Source organism: Rhynchophorus ferrugineus, unplaced genomic scaffold (assembly GCF_030347505.1).
Source record: "Rhynchophorus ferrugineus isolate W39M unplaced genomic scaffold, kcgeb_rfMv2 rfM2, whole genome shotgun sequence".
Lineage (NCBI taxonomy): Eukaryota > Metazoa > Arthropoda > Insecta > Coleoptera > Curculionidae > Rhynchophorus > Rhynchophorus ferrugineus.
The window spans coordinates 44,085,614-44,103,601 of NW_027472581.1; the positions used below are offsets into that span (position 1 = coordinate 44,085,614).

Below are 17,988 nucleotides of genomic sequence, written 5' to 3' on the forward strand. Positions count from 1 at the left end.
GTAAATTGGACAGCCTTGTCTGGTGACTGACTATCTTTAATATATTTACCGAAGATTAACTAGAACTAATTACGATTATATAGAGAGGAACTGGCGCTGACCTGTAATATCTCAAGCACTACGGGCTTGATAAGACCGCAAGAAATACGATGGTCAGTCTGGAGGAAGTTGTTTAATGGTTTCCTGGAGGGGATTATAGACATTTCCTGAATTATTCGACCTTAAATTGTGATGCCTTAAATTGGTTAGTTGACTTCGCCTCGACGACCATATTCGAAACGTGTTAATGTTCAGCATGATTCGGAACCAGACAAGGTTTTCTCTCTCAATAATCCTCACTAATATTTGTTCTTATCTACGAATGCGTGTGTATGGCTGTAAATATATTTTTTATTTATAATTCTATAATGGTTTATAAATATTACAAGTATTCGATGTTACGAGACTGTTGCTTAACGTAAATGTTGCCAAATTATTATTATTACTATTATTATTGATTATGCAACGCAAATCTTTTTAAGCAATATTGTGAAATAAACGTATGTATACTCTAACGAAGGTTCTGCTGTTTTCTTTTTTCAATTTTTAATAATAATACATTTATTATTGGACGTAAAATGGAGTATAAAAGTAAGCAATGCGCGTTTTCGGCGAGGAGATTTTTGTTTTAGTGTCACGATTAAATTTTTATGTGGCAGGCGTTTTATTAGGTGCTAATCTGTTTTCTTCTTTTTTATTTGAAAGTGCCCATTTTGATTTAGCAGGAGATCGGTTCCTTTTCTCATAACCGTTAAAAATAAATTCCTAAAACCTTAATTAAGTTTCTGTAATAAGTCAGACTACCACTTTTGTTTCAGTGCCAAATAGTATCTAACTATATTAGAATATCTTTTTCGTAGGTATATTAATCAAAAAAATTTAATATTTAAATTGATTTCTTCAAAAGTAATAGAACTAAATATATTTCGTCCTTATTGCATTTATATATGAAATAAAAACGTTAAAAAAAAAATAAAAAAGTAATAGTGTGAACTATATCCAGAGCGATATTGTTTTTTTTTTGACTAAGTTTGCTTTTTTTCTTCTAAAACTTGTATTTTTTGCGAGTAAAGTATTTTTACATATATATTTTGATGTTTGTTCTGTCAATGATAAATAATGTTTTGCAATAACTCATACAAGACAACTTAATGAGAATTATCTGTGGACTCTATGTTTCTCTGATTATTGATGTTTTAGCATTATTAACTCTTCAAATGCTCAAACAAAATAATCGTCCATCTAACTATGAAGAATATTATTAGCTTGTAAACAATTATTGTTGTGATTGTTATTATATTTGAGATCTAAACTATGTACATATTTGGCATACAAATATCAGTATTGTATAGAAACATTACTTTGTGGTTATTTATTTTCATATTTTGATAAATTATTAATAATAAGATGACATTGTTTTTAATTAGGTTTTTATAATAATTGCATTTTCATTTACCGATAATTTAAAGTTTAATTTCCAATATATGGAACATTCTGAAATAACTACAAGAGCTTTCATTTTACAAAGCTTTTTACGGTAAATTCCAATCATTATATAATTTTGTTGGTTAATGTACTTGAAAATATTCACGTCATTTGTTCTGTTAAAATCAAGTCGGTTCTTCTATTCCAGAAAAAAAGATAATCAGAAAATAGATCGAAAATAATTGAATCGGCGAAATTCGACCCGAAGGCATGCCTCCTAATCTCTTTCTTTTGCAAATTATACAGCCATTGCATCCTTTTATATTCCGTTCGAATCCAGTTATTTCTTTCGCGCTTGATGACGTTCAATTCGGGAAGTTTTGCACCTGGACCGGACCCTTCGAAGACGGGCAATTCGGAGCGAATGGCACCCAGTGCTACAGTTGATAACTTTTTCAAAAGTTCATTAAAAGAGCGAGAGCGAGAAGTTCGCGTCAATACTTTTGTTTGTCGACGCCATATGGCACGGGCTTCATGTATATTACAAAGCCGTTCCATTAAAACCATGCTTTCTGGTCTTGCACAGAAGTAACTATTTGCAAAACTTCTACCTGTGCTACTTTAACGTAATTGATTTTTTAATAGAGTGAGTTTCTGGTATTACAATAGGACAATTCAAATAAGAAAGTAACAAACATAGTTTGTAACAATTATGGCTTAGCTAATTGTTTAACAACTTCGAACTTCTATTAGACTAGTGCACTTATGAAACATGTATTTTATAAAGTATAAAATTCAGTTTAATTATTTTACAATAAATATGTATTATAAGTAAAAAAGGCTTAAATATTTTTAATTTTCTAAAAACGTTATGTTTTTTCATTTTAAGTTTAAATATTCATTATTAAGTTATTTAAAGAGTTAAATTTATAGCATTGAACATTGGAAAATTTTCGTGGGTTTTTCGACACATCAAAATTAATGTATAAAATTGCAAATATCAGGGATATATATATATATATATATATATATATATATATATATATCCCTATGATATATGAATATGAATATATCTCATTATACCATCTAGTTAGATTATTCTATTATATATATATATATATATATATATATATATATATATATATATAAACCAGTTGTTCAGAATATATTGATAACTATTTACCGATTTAGCACGAAGGGTTCCTATATTACACTCGCCAATCCTATATTTACACTTTTCGTAATGATTGGGAATGTTTTCCATCAAAGATAACTGACGTTCTGTTTGATATGAAATCCTATTTCGATCTCACCACCATTTTCATCAATCTAAATGAAAATTTTCATGCTCTATCGAATGTTGGCAGGGTATACTAGAAAACCCTTTAATACCTTTGTGCAAAATTTTAACTGGATCACGTATACATCCGAGGTAGTTAACAAATTTCACCCCCAAAACCTTAACTAATTAGCCTACGGTTTTTTCGTGGCGCTAATAGCCGGCAAACTGTCAAGATTAATTAGTAAACAGATTAATTATTCTTAATTGTCGAGCACAGTTCTCTGGATAATGTTCTAAGTGAGGAAAATATTGTTTTTAGTGAGAACCGAATATGTGGCTGTAATGTTACATAAATATAATTTCCGTTGTGTTCTCTTTCATGCAAAGTTCAAATATTTTTTTATAAATATAGTCGCTTCCGTATAGAACAGTAAATGAAATAGAAGTGGTTTTCAAATGGTATGCAATTCAGTTAAGATTCATAATAATTCGTCTTTTTATCGTCATCGTCAACAGAAATATATTTTCTGATGGTTTATTTCCCCAGAGTGACTTTTTTTGTTTATAATTCATCAAAATAAATTCCTAATTCTCTCATTATCTATTACAGATGTATTTATTAGTTAATTTATAATATTTTAGCAAATATCATCGTGAATAATTTCATCATCTATACTCGCTTATAATAAGTGATTATTTCATTTATTAAATTTTCAACATTTTCATTTATTATTTCTATTACATTAGTATTACCAGCCTTATTTTATCTATAATATAGTTCTATATATTGCGTAAAATCAGCAATACGCCTCCAAGATATCCAAGTTGTCAGAATGTTGATTTTCGGCTATATTTAAATTACCCCATTCGGGTTTAGACATTATAGGCAAAATACTCTGCATTATCCAATTTTCTTTAACAACCCCATCAATATTGGGAGTTTCTGTGAGATTTTAAGGGTCGATTTGGCCCCTAATCCGAATTGAAATTTAACAGTACTTAACCTAGTTCAAGGAAAATTAGTTACACTGGGTAATTCACCAGTTCATTTACGAAGAAAATACCCTAAATTCCGCCTGGATACGGGATAGATAAAATAAAATTACTTAGTAGATATAAACTATAGGTTAATTATATTTTTTCTACGTTGAATTTTTTGTTTAGACTATTATTTCATTAATTTATTTATGTGGTTTTCTACTCGTATAGATTTTTCTACCAAACTATTTAGGACTATCTGTTGTTTATATCGATTCATTTTTATATGTTTTTAATTTTTATGTTATCTACGGACATTCGAAATTACAATAGATTCAACATTAGTAGTAAGAATGATTCAAAAAATTGGTTAGCTTTTAGTGGTTTTATGAGTATATTTAGTAACTATAAAAATAAGATAAGGTAAGCTTCATCCGATAAAAATATGTTGCTTGTTTCGCCAATTTAGAAATAATACGTATTTCAAAAAGAAACTGATTTTAAAATTTGGATCGTTAAATTTTTCTTCGCCATGCCACTAAATTTTATTCAGGATTTATGATCTCGTAAGAACATAAATGTTATGTAATATTCGCCAAAACTGAAATTATAAAAAAATGTTATTGGATTACGAATTGTTCTCCTATGTTTGGTAGTTTTAATCATATTCTAGAATGAAATTATGTTAGGGATATCAGTGAAACTTGTCCAGTGAGTATATTTCAATTTTATCAAAAACGATATGTTTGCACTTTTTAACCCTTATATAGAATACATAAACCTTAGCTTGGCATTCGAATTTTAATGTAACTGAAGAAGTTTAATACTATTTAAGGGAATATTATCAACTTGGAAAGCTTCCCAATTTGAGTTTCAGTGTATACGATCAAAAGCAGACTGGAAATAAATAATAACGGCAACATACGCTTTCCACATCCAATATCTTCCATCCATCTTCTCGAGCTCTTTGAAGATTAATATTATAATCTCGTTTTCTTAAATTTGAAATAATTATTTCTTCCTTCGATGTTCCCTACATCTACTTCGGTCATCATCTTATCTATGTACACTGTCCAAAGTCCAAATTAACGTAAGCATTGAACTAAATTTTCCCCGCTAGTCTTCTGCTATCTCTTAGTCGACTACAATGATTTTATCATATTTTAAAATTTTGTTGTTCGTATTTCCGTTCATTATTGACTCGTCATCAAAAAATACAGTTTCTGGAGTTTCAATTGTTGACGGTATTTCTAATCGCTGTAGTTTATCATGATTGTAAAGCTGCACGCTCTTCCTCCAGGCTCAATGTGCGACTTTACGAAAAATCTATCTATTCTTTAATATTGTTGATTATAGATTTACCTCCACCGCTCATTGTCCTAGGTGTTTGGTACAACGTCGGATATTTATGTTTCCAAGCTTCAACTTCCAGACCGACGGCCACACCCTTCCCAGTAGGCCTTTCATTCTAACCTTAATTTTTGACTAACAACTCTATTTAATTTACTACAGAATTTATTATGACATTGATAACATGGCAGATACTGTTATTTAATAAAATCGATTTTCTGATGAAAAAGAGATTTATTATTATTTATCATAAAATATAAAAGAAAAACATATTATATATTTTTATTATATTATTTTTTAGATCATTTATCTAGTTGGAATAGAACTCGACGTAATATTATCCTCCAACATACTTAAAATTCTACCTGCAAGCAATGAGAATATGAAAAATAGTTTGTGACAGAATTGTTTAAAGAAACCACGTTTTATAAGTGCACTTAGCTAATGAAAAACGTCACTGAAAACAACGTTTTATTTAATACATTAACGTCGGTATCTTGTTACTATTTCAAGAAGATACTTAAAAAGAATACCCAGAACAATTCTTATATGAATAATATAAAGCAAATCGTGGCAACTACAAAGCAAATCTGCTATGAAATGTACGTACCGTAAACGGAGAGGTCCATGTTTTATTCAGCGGGCGTCCATTTTTACAATGAAATGCAGCTTCGAGTACCAGCCTGATTTATTTATGGCAGCGTCGTGCCCTCTACAAAACTTCGCAATTAAATCCGAACATTTACTAATGAACTTCACACTTAAATATTTATTACAGTTTTGTCTGCTCTGCAACTTCTCGCGCAAGTTTTTTTTCCTCCTCGTTCTTGCTTTTGATACCCGCTGTCGAGTTTTGAATCCGTCCATCGTTCCCCGGAACCGTCCAGGTGTAAAACTTCCGCGAAACTGGTGACAAAACATGATATTTTTCTGGTTCTTTTCGTTGCAATGTTTTCGCTTCAAGGTGAATAATTAAATAAAGCCGCTGGAACATTTCTTGTCACCATTGTGTTAGTTCTTTTTAAGAGATATGCAAATATAAAAGGTTTACGAAAGGTGTTAAACAGAATGTGTACCCACGAAGACGACGCCATATTGGATCGTGCCAACACTGAGGGGCGAGTAATCAACTAATTTTAGTGACATTATTTTACTAGTCATGTGATTTTTTTAATTACAGATAGACAGTCAGTGTTTAACAATAGCAGTGATTATAGATGTAGACAAAATAACAGTAGCCGATTTATTAACAATAATTTCATTAAAGTGTCAGTAGCAGCAGTTTAAAATTTGTTAGTAGTAAATGTATTAGCTTTTATATTAGCTACCTGTTAATAAAAACAATACAATAAAATGTATTACATTGAAATATTCTTTAAGAATGTCAAAAGAAAACTGAAGATTCGTTTTTGTAATTTTTTGAAACAGCCTACAAGTTTATGATATTCTTTATGATTATGATTTATAATTAATTAATATGTTTTATATATTGCGATTATTTAAGAAGTTAAATGGAACAAAAACACATTCAAACTTTACAAAGGACTACAGTAATGTTCTACGTCATTTCAGCATATGGTATTAGGGTATACATATATTTTGATCAGTTATATGTATTTTCGATAATAATATTATCAATATAAACAATGATTAAATAACCTAACCTACCCATTAAACATGACTGTTTTGACATCCCTCTACATAAAATATCTGTCTTCTACAAAACCTACTACTGACGCCCATCAAACATTTCAAATACTTATGATGCTTCGTCATATCCAAATTTTCATTTTTGATTTAAATGGTTTAAAAATGGCAATTTTATTGTCAATGACAACGAACAGTCTGAGGAAGTCACACAAATTCTTGGAGAAGATGAGCAGTGGATGAATCAACTGTTTTTAGATGGTTACATACGATGGAAAAGATTACAAGGCAGGGAAAATAGCTACCAAAGGAACTGATCGATGTTGTCATTTCCAGCAACTTAAACATCACTAAAACCGAATGGGACAGACTGCCTTACTGCCGAACTCTACTGATATCATTTAAAAAAATTTAATGACGCATTCTGGCATTAAAGACCAGAAAACCGAGTAAGAGACGCAAATTAATCCTTTTAAACGACAATGCTCGACCACACGTAAATTTGTGTAGGATACACTCTTGCAGCTCGAATGAAAAGTTCAGCCACATTCAGCATACTCGCTGCATAAGGCGCCTGATGGGTACTTGTTCAAGTAGATATAAAATCTGGCATATATATTAGGTGGAACATTGTTTCGAAATTCAGAAGAAGAGCGAAAATGGATCGATGATCCACGACGAGTCGCATCCGCTTTCAAACACAGTATCGCTATGTAACCAAAAAGATGGGGAAAAGTTGTGCAAAGCGAAGGAAAATATTTTTATTAATGTTATACCTTTAATAATGACTTTTTAAGAATAAATCAGCCATCAGAATACATGCAAGCACCTAATATCTGCTATAGATAAGACTTCAGCCTAAAACTAAATTCTAAACCAAAATATAATGCAAAAAAAATAGTGTGATTTGTAACTTCAACACTAAAGCAAACTAGAATAAAATAATCGCCTAAGAATTATCTCCGAAATGATAAAATAATAAACATAGATTATTGTTGCAAACAATTACATGAATATTTTAAAGATTCTATGGTTCAATTCGACGTACATTGGATTATAAAATGTTTTTTGTTGCCATAAATCAAATGACAAAACTTATTGGAAAACATCATAAACATAAACATAAATATTATTGAAGTATTGAGTATTGAAATAAAGAAGAATAATAAATATTATATAAAGAAGATATTATTTTATTATAATTACTATATATCACTAGTTTCTATACTTATAATATACATATGTATGTAATGCATTTTATTATATTGATATTAATAACTAATACATTTACTGTAATAGAATATCAATAATATTGTAACAAAAATTATATAGAATAGACCAACGATAGTATACAGTAGTAGATTACTAGATAACTAGAAGCCGTAGTGATTTCATACGATAATTTTTTGTGTTAAAGAGGCAGAAATTTAGATTTTTCTTAGATGTCTTTAAAGGATTAACCAAAATCAGTCGATGTGAATAGAATAGTTTATGTTTTTTTTTATTTTACTATTATTTAACATTAGTGTCAGGCTTCTAATAATAAAAATAAACTTGTTTTCGGCTTTTTAATAGTCCCCCAATTTATTTTTGTGATTAGAAGCTTAATTTAATAGATTCAACGAAATTTAATATAGTTATTACATATCACACAACACCTCTCTACACTAACACTTCTTTTATACACATTTCCACCAATAGCTGGACGCATTTTCTTGATTATTATTTATTAGGATACCCTATTTTAAAACAAATTTTATTTAACTTCTTATAACCTAAGAGTTTTAGAACACTTTAGTGTCCATTAAGACACTACTGCAACTCCGTAATTGAATCTATATCACAAAACGAACTCATTTCAAAATAGTTTGAGAACGTAGTTGCTGGTATGTCAAAAAATAAGAAAGATTAATCAAATCGAAACCGACCGAGCGTTGAAAAAAATTAATCTGGAAAAATACTAACTTTTTCCGATTTCTCTCCCTTTCCTGCAGCTAAATTAAATTCCTTTGGTGATAAATTGCATCTGTAGAAAGTACAAAAACTGTCATAAGTTCGAAAACATATTTTTTTCGTAGCAGGTATTCATCCATCAAGTGTCTATATAAAATATCGATGGGTCCTTTGCTCTACCCCAAATTTTTATTGCGAAAGTTCTAATTCAAAAGAGAAAGTTGCAAACATGCGTCCAGCCATTGGGACTATCAGGTTTGACATGAAAGAATTCGATAAAAGGTAATAAAACTTAAAAAATCAGCAAGGATATTTGTCAATTTTTTCAGACGGTAAGGGTAAAAGTTCAATCCAACGAAACTCGTGCTGTGTGGACTTAATATATCAAAGTTGAGCGAAAATAACGCTTGTTTTTTTGCGTATATTATATATCAATTAACGAATGATTGATTGTTGGTTAATTTATCAATGATAAATTGATTATTACTCGTACATCAAAAATGTCCAAATAAATTAATGCATCTAAAAAAACACAAAAGAAAACTGGTAAATGAAACGAAAAGTATTAATTAACAAAACAACAAAGATCCAAAAACAACAAATATCTACTGTTTTTGCTCAACTATCCTCCACTATAAACAGAATTCTTTAGTGCAGCGTTTTTAGTTACTATATATATTTCTTATTACAAAGTATCATTATAATAATTACATAACAACACAATAAAAGTTTCAAGTTATATTTATAGATTTGTATACACTAGATCACTATACAGATTTCTTTAAACAGTCATACGGAAATCCTTGAATACTTATAGGCAGTAGTGTAGTCAGACTGGTTATTTAGAAAATATATATTCTTTGAGTGATTATCCTCTAAGTAATTTATCAAGTGTCGTTATTAGACAAAAGTTAAACATTATAGTAGTAACTAAAATTGCATGCACTATGTTACAGTTGATCAAATAGTTTCTGGTATAACAACCTTTCAATAATATTTAAGATTATATTAATATTTTCATATTTTAAAATAATTGTTGTGTTCGTCCTACTGTTAAAATCCCTATTTATGTTTACTAATTAATTAACATTACTAACACATTATATCAAATATAAAATAACGATGTTATTTAGCAACTTTTTGATCAATGTACACAAAACATTCTCATAATGTCGATCTAATAAGCCGTCATGTCAAATCTCATTCTAAAAAAACATCGAATACAACACCAAATTACAGTGTACTATATATATATAATTCTTTCATGCTTTGTCGGAGTAATAACAAGCGGAACGAGGAATCTTGAGAAACAATGTATTTTAAAAGAAGGAAACTTGTTATTATTTTGACTCGGCTTTATTCTCGTTCAACAGTCGCATTCTTAACGTATGCTCATGCACCTATTCTAATATTGTATTCTGTCTGTGTTTTCAGTGGACTTAACCAACGGACAACTGACACCGAACAATAACACTCCATTGCTGACTCAGGCTTTGTCAGGTAATTAACACAATGTTTGCACCATATTTACTAAACTGTATATGTATGTATGATGTGTATGGATATAAAACTGTACTAATCACATACTTTACAAACACATTTTACTTCACAATATTCTAACATTGTTATAAATATAAAAACTGATCGACAATAATATGCTATTTTATTATTTGAACATACAGTGATTTTTGTACTTAAATATATTTATTGTCTATTAATTTGTGTTTATATAATATGTGAAAAATATTACAAAATTGTAAGTCAGTGGTCAATGTATGCCAGAATAATTCTAGTTTATGATAAAATATTAATACAAAGATATAAATGGAATATTATAAAATTAATTGCATCAATTGATGAAAAGTTAAATTATAAATAATTGTGTATAAAAATAATTACTAATAATAGTTTGGCAATTGCTGAACAATTCTTGAACTTTGAACTAATGAAGTGAACTAATGAAGCTATGAAATAATTTTGAAAACCAATACAACTCCAATCTAACTTTATACCATTTTTTCGAATTCACAAAAATGTTTAATATGGTTAAATTATCGTTTTTTTTATTTACAACAATTGAGTTATTTAAGAAAGTATAACCATAAAGCATCCTATTTATGATTATGTGACGTTTAGTGGAATTAATCTTATAAAATTTCATCCGAATATTCTAGATTCGAGATCAATTTAATTTATTTTTAATAAAATATAAAGACACCAAAACCATGTCTTTGCAAAAAAATTACAATTTGTCTAGCAGTTACAATAAAAATAATGGGTTGAAAAAAGTACTTTCGGTTTTTCTCATAGTTTATTCATTCATATAAATTTCAAATAATAATCAATGAATATGTAGAATTTTGATAGATAACATTTCTTTGGTAAAACCATAAATCTGCAACTGTAGGTCTTCTGAGGTTTTTGTGCTAAAAGCTGAACCAAATAAAGGTAACTTTACACCATTGTTAGAGGTTACAGAGACCGAAGCAAATGGCAGACGAATGTGGTAAGATCTGGGCTATTCGACAAATGCACAAAAACTCTCTAGTCTCTCTCGATTTTTGCAGTGTTACTAAAGATGTAGGTATTCTACTCTTGCCGTGATAGAAAATAACGCATTTTGTATTGGTTTGTTATGGCCATCCACCTTTTTTGACATCAACACGAAACTAGTAGCCTTTATTCAAGCTAATCTGATCGTCGACTATGATATTTTCCGTATTTTATTGCCTCTCATCTGCCATGTAGTGCATGTGCTTACAAAATATCACTATTTCAGTTCGTTTAAGTAGGGATTGGAAACTCAGCCCATTAACATTTTCATTATTAATTAATATCAAAACTAAAATAAGAAGCTTATTTTGATATCCCGTCCCATTATCCTAAACTGTTTCAACATCGATGTTTAATTCTTTAACGGTGCTTCCTCGATATGTTTATAATGAAATCAATTTTTTCAACGATTAAGTGAGGCCTCTGAAATCGAAATTATTGAAACAACAGCGACTGAACCAATTCCGATACTGATGTTCACTTAAGTGCTTCACCATAAACACCACAAATGTTACGATGAGCCTGCGTCCCATTTTTGTCCTTTCCGGAAGTAAAAAACACAACATATAATGAAGATTCTATAATCTAAAATTTCAAATACACTGTAATATAGTACATTACTGAATAAATATTACAAGAGAAATATAATTTGAATACCTAGTAGAAACACCCAATATTGCTTTATGCCCACTCAACATAATTTAATGTATTATGCTGGATTGTATAATAGTGTGGTAAAGCATAAATACAACTGATAGTAATGGTACTCTGTACACACATTCTGCGTAGTACTGAGTGAATTAACTATTCATTTCTGACTGGTCGCCATATTTGCTAAGTTCATATAACTCTTTAATGGGGTAAAATTATTATTTTTAATTGATAAGAGCTACATTATTTAAGAGAACAGAATCATAAAATGTACATATGTGATTATGTGACTTCCAATGCGTTTAAAATAAATAATTACAGTCAATTTTTACACCATGCGATCTAGTACATCTTGTTGTATGTTAGCAACAGTGATTCCGTGTAAATAATGTAACGCATATATATTGCTCAGTTTACGGCCAAGTCTTGTAGGTTATATTTCAGTATATTATAAGCTTTGTTCTGCGACGGTTAAAACAAGCCATCGGCGAAATGTGTGTTCTCCGTGAAACTGTTTAACAATTCACGACCGACAATATCCACAATAATTTCAGCATACACAAAACATGGTCGGCGAAAAGGAAATGTGGATGAAAGCCAAAGTTAACTGACAGAGACCAACGAATCTTAATAAAGATTGTGACCAGACAGCATAAAATTTGACGACAGATCTGGAGCTACACAAAGCTAACTTTATGGAAGGGCTGCGATTACATACTTACATAATGGAATTGTATCACAAAACCTAAGCACTGGATAATTAGAATAATTTGGTATTATATATGAATATTTCCTACAAATGGCAATAGGTTTATGCATGGACAACCCGAAAAGAGGCCTACGATCTGGACTGCCTGCTCCCTTCAGTCAACCATGAAGGAAATTTCGTTATGATTTGTGCAATAATATCATGTTATTCAGCAGGTTCTCTTATTCACATCACATGCTAAATAATAAAGTTGTTACTATGACTAGTATATTGTTGCCAAGCCATATTTTAAAGTCACCATACCCCCATACACAACAAAGGATCATCAAAATGTAATCAAATATATTTTCTAACCAGCTCATTCGCCAGAGTTCAAGATAACTGAAGCATTATGAGGAGTTTTAGATTAGACCTCCAAAATCCTTGAAGGAATTAGCGGGTGTTTTGGTGTAATAATAGGACAATATTCCGTTGAAACCTATTCAGACAATTTACGAATCTATTCCGCAAAAATGTCAACTGTATTAAAAACTGATTTTAATAAGTATATATTAACCGGCTTCGTTTGTGTAGTGGTCAAGGCGATATTTTATATTTTTCGAAAGCTGGCCAGTTCCTGTATCAGCAACGAAACAGACTAAAAGGAAGACATCTGTCACAGTTATTTTTTTAGATACTGTTGCTATAGTCGCGGATTCGAATCTTGCTTATGTTTGTGATTGTAATTGTAAATCTATTTATAGGCAACAGTGAAAAATCCTACAAGAAATAGCTATCCATATGGCGCCAGTAACCAGACTTGATAAGACCGGATATCTTCTGGGATGGTCTTTAAGTTGGTCACTAACCATTAGGTAGGCTTAATGCCGAGGACAGTGGTTGCTCGGAGCTATCGTTAAACTTCATTAGAAGTTAGATCTTATCGTTAGATCCAATCCAAATAAACCCCCGTTGGTAAAAAGGAAGCTTTAAAATATTTTCAATATTATGGATATAGCTTATCCATCCTCTGAATATTCTACTGATAGGCAATCCTACTAAGTGTTTTTTTCACTTTACTCATTATTACAGAGTTATTGAATTACCATAAAAAGAAAATGGGTTTCGTGGTGGCCATTTTTCGTCATCCCTGATTGAAATCACCTTTCCAGGAAATATTTCCGTCCGACCTCCCTACCAACGTTAAATGTCTGACAGATCTAAATTTGGCGACAACATTTCAATTATTCAACAACAATTTAATTTAATTTAACAGCCCTCCGCTGGGAGTATATTTCCGCGTTTCGTAATTTAATTCTTAGAGCAAGTGAACTTCATCCTAGGCTACCTTATACAATTTAATATTGGAAATATTAGTGAATATGAACAGTATAAAATAAGAAATAGGGATTTCTAAATAAACAGATTTAATACATGCAGATAGCATAGAAAAAAGGGTTACACAAATAATTATTAGATAAATATATTTAATATATCACATATGTTATCTCCATCAAAATCGGTATATCTCCAATCTTATGTCAAGTTGCCATGTTACCAATTCTACATCCTATATTTAACCAGAGAATATACTTCAAAGGAGAGTATTCTCCCTTCGGAACCTACTCATCAGTTAGTTTGAAATTATTCTCAGGTCTGTAAAAAGAAACATTTTATTAATATTCTACAAATTATACAAAACAAATATTTCCAATTCAATTAAATTGCCCCAACTTCTTATAAATCCCTACATATCAACTGGTGGTTTGAGTTTGGAGTGGTTTCACTAAAAAAATAATCGATATGTTTAATTTACTCATTTGACAGAGTGTAATAGTAACTACATAAGGACTAAAACTTATATGTAGATAGACAAAGACATAGATAACAAAAATAGATCATTAAAAACATTCCATGCAAAACACAAAAAAAGAACAAATATTTACTTAAAAATTTTCACTAACTAAAAATGATCCATCCCTTAATTTCCTGAAGTCATAGATTGATAAAGTTACTATGTAAAGACTAAAACATAAATGTAGATTGACAAACGTGAGTGAGACGTTCGGATTTCATGAAGAACACCTTTAATAATTATCACTAATGACGTTGTTTCTGTATTACGAAAAAAATCATATAAGATTTGTGTAGTTTTTTGAGTTACGCGTTATGGGACAAGGAGGGAAATGTCGACATCACAATATAAGTTTTCTACCCAGTTTCGTACCCTCCTAAACCACCAAAAACTTTACAAATAGGAAAAATATACAAAAAATATAAGTTTATCCCATACTAAACTTTGAATAATTTTCTTGTCTCTTCCATAAAAGTCCTAAATATATTAGGTACCATGTTATTTATGCCATAATATTTAATACGAATTTATAAAATGAAAGCCATTAAGTAGATTTAGTAGATTTCATTGGCAAAGAAAAAGAAAGCAAGAAAGTACAAATGTACAAAATACAACAGCCAGATAACTAGTTGAACAGAAACTGCTATGGAATTCGACGACTAAAAATAGATCAGTAAAGACACACCATCGAAAATACAAAAAAAGGACAAATATTTATTTAAAAATTTAATTTTCTCTAAAAAAATAATCCACACGTTAATTTCCTGAAATCGCAAATTAATAAAGAGATTATATAAAGACTAAAATATAGATGTAGATTAACAAATACATGGATAACAATGATATAACAGAGATGGACAGTTTGGATTTCATGAAGTACACCGTTAATTATTATCACTAATGCGGTTGTTGTTTCGCTGTTACGAAGAAAATTCCATAGGATTTGTGTATTTTATTAGGAACACTTCACGTTATGGAACAAGGGGGAAATGTTGACATCGCATTATAAGCTTTCTGTCTAGTCTTATACCCTTCCAATCCACTAAAAATATCACAAATAGAAAAAATATATTTAAAAGTATTTAATATATACATAAACATAAAACAACTTTATGGTTTATCCAAAAATGTTTTAAATCATTAAAGTAACAATATTAATAGGAACTTATGAAATTAAAGCTATTAAGTGAATTTTTATTGGTAAAGAAAATACAAGACACAAAATACAAAAACCAGGTAACTAACATAGTTTTAAACAAAAACCGCGGTGAAATTCAAAGACTAGAAGTAGATCAGCAAAAGTACACCGCCTGAAACACAAAAAAGAAGAAATATTATTCAACATTTTCAATTATTCAATTTTCTCTAACAAAATGATGGATACGTTAAGTTTATGAACCACGATGTAACAGAGAAAGATAGTTCGGATTTCATGAATTACACCTTCGATAATTATCACGACTGTTTTTGTGTTGGCAAGAAAATTCCATATGATTTGTGTATTTTATTAGGAATATTTCGCGTTATGGGACAAGGAGGGTATGTCGACATCGTATTATAAACTTGTATATATAATCTAGTCTTGTATCCTTCCAAACCAGCAAAAACATTACATAAGTAGAAAAAATTTAAATAAAATAACTTTATCTTTACTAAACTTAAAATAAATGCTTGTAGACTGCAAAAATGTCAAACAATTATCTATTTTTCTACATCTTAAGATCATGTCTTCTAGATCACAATACTGATACGGATTTATAAAATTAAAGCCAATGTTTATTGACAAAGAAAATACAAACATACCAAATAACAGGTTAATTGAAAAGTCCCTGACCTACCATAGTAAAACACATTTTCTTGGCAAAATTAGTTTTTTTTTAATCAACATAATTCCCTTCAAGGGTGATAGACTGATTATAGCGACCCCCCAACTTTGCGATACCGTTTTTGTAGTACGATATGTCCTTTGCTTCAAAATAGGCCTCAGTTTCTGCGATCACCTCTTCATTAGATGAAAATTTCTTCTCACCGAGAATTCTTTTGAGATTTGAGAACAGGATATAGTCGCTGGGTGCCAGATCTGGAGAATACGGTGGATGAGGAACCAATTCGAAGCCCAATTCATGGATTTTTGCCATCGTTTTCATTGACTTGTGAAACGGTGCATTGTCTTGGTGAAGCAGAACTTTCTTATTCTTGAATAAAAATTATTCCATACGCATCCCAAAATACAGACGCTATAATCTTGCCAGCCGACTGTTGCTTTTTCCCACGTTTTTCAGCGGGTTCATCGTATGCAGTCCACTCGGATGACTATCGATTGGACCTCAGACTGAAATGATGGAGCCATTTTTCATCCTTTATCACATATCGACGCAAAAACTTTATTACGCTTGATCATCTTCAAACACTGCTCCTAATCATCAACTCGTGGTTATTTTTTCGTCAAAAGTGAGTTCGCGCGGCACCCACTTTGCACAGAGCTTTCTCATACCCAAATATTCGTGAATGATATGATGTATACGTTCAGTTGATATCTTTAGAGTTTCTGCTATTTCATTCAATTTCAACTTAGGGTCATTCAAAATCATTTTGTGGTTTTTTAAATGTTTTCGTCGGTAACAACCTCTTTTGGGCGTCCACTGCGTTCACCGTCTTCGTTGGTCATTTTACCACGTCTAAACTTAGCGTACCAATCCTTGATAGTTGACTTTCCTGGGGCAGTGTCCGGAAATTCGGGCTCAGGCCAAGTTTTTGCTTCAACCGTATTTCTTCCCTTCAAAAAACAATATTTTATCAACACGCAAAATTCCTTTTTATCCAATTTTTTCACAATGACAAAAGTTGCTTCACTCAAAATGCTATAATCCACAAACTAATGGTCCGATAGCTGTCAAATTTATACACGCATCTTTTGGGGGTTAGGTCTAACTAACAAACATATGAATTTAATTCTAGCAGCGTCATCTATGTGTCAGGCCGGGGACCTTCCAATTCACCTGTTATAACAACCAGACAACTAGCTGAACAAAATCCGCTACGAAATTCGTTCACTAGATATAGATCAGTCCATCCGTATACAAAAAGAACAAATATATATTCAACAAATTCAATTTTCACCACCAAAATTATTGATATATTAATTTCCTGAAATAGCAGATTGAGAAAGTGACTATGTAAAGACTAAAATATAGATGTAGATTGACAAAGACATGGGTAACAATGATATAACAGTGAAAGATGATGAATGATGGATTTCATGAATTACACCTTCCAGAATCATCACTAATGGCCTTGTTGTTTCTGTCTTGCGAAGAAATTCTCATAGGATTTCTGTATTTTAATAGGAGTATTTCGAGGTATGGAACAAGAGGAAATGTGGACATCGTATTAATACGTTTTCTATCTAGTCTTGTATCCTTCCAAACAAGCAAAAACGTTATAAATGGAAGAAAAAACTTAAAATGACTTTCTTGTCTATTCCTAAAATGCCCTAAATAAATTTCTATTTCCTATAACTTAAGATGTTATGTTATTGAAGTCGCAATATTAATGCAAATTTATGAA

At 30.5% G+C, this 17,988-nt stretch overlaps 1 protein-coding gene across 9 annotated transcripts in view; it reads left to right on the forward strand.

Annotated features, from left to right (window-relative positions):
- Positions 1-17,988, forward strand: part of Rbp6 (RNA-binding protein 6) — a 752,769-nt gene that overhangs the window by 711,109 nt on the left and 23,672 nt on the right. For 6 of the 9 annotated variants that reach the window (XM_076395624.1, XM_076395622.1, XM_076395619.1 and 3 more), the window contains one exon: positions 10,109-10,174. The exons of the other annotated variants lie outside the window; for them this stretch is intronic. In XM_076395624.1, coding sequence (XP_076251739.1) covers positions 10,109-10,174 — 66 coding nt within the window. The remainder of the gene's footprint in view (positions 1-10,108; positions 10,175-17,988) is intronic. 9 annotated transcript variants of the gene reach the window in all.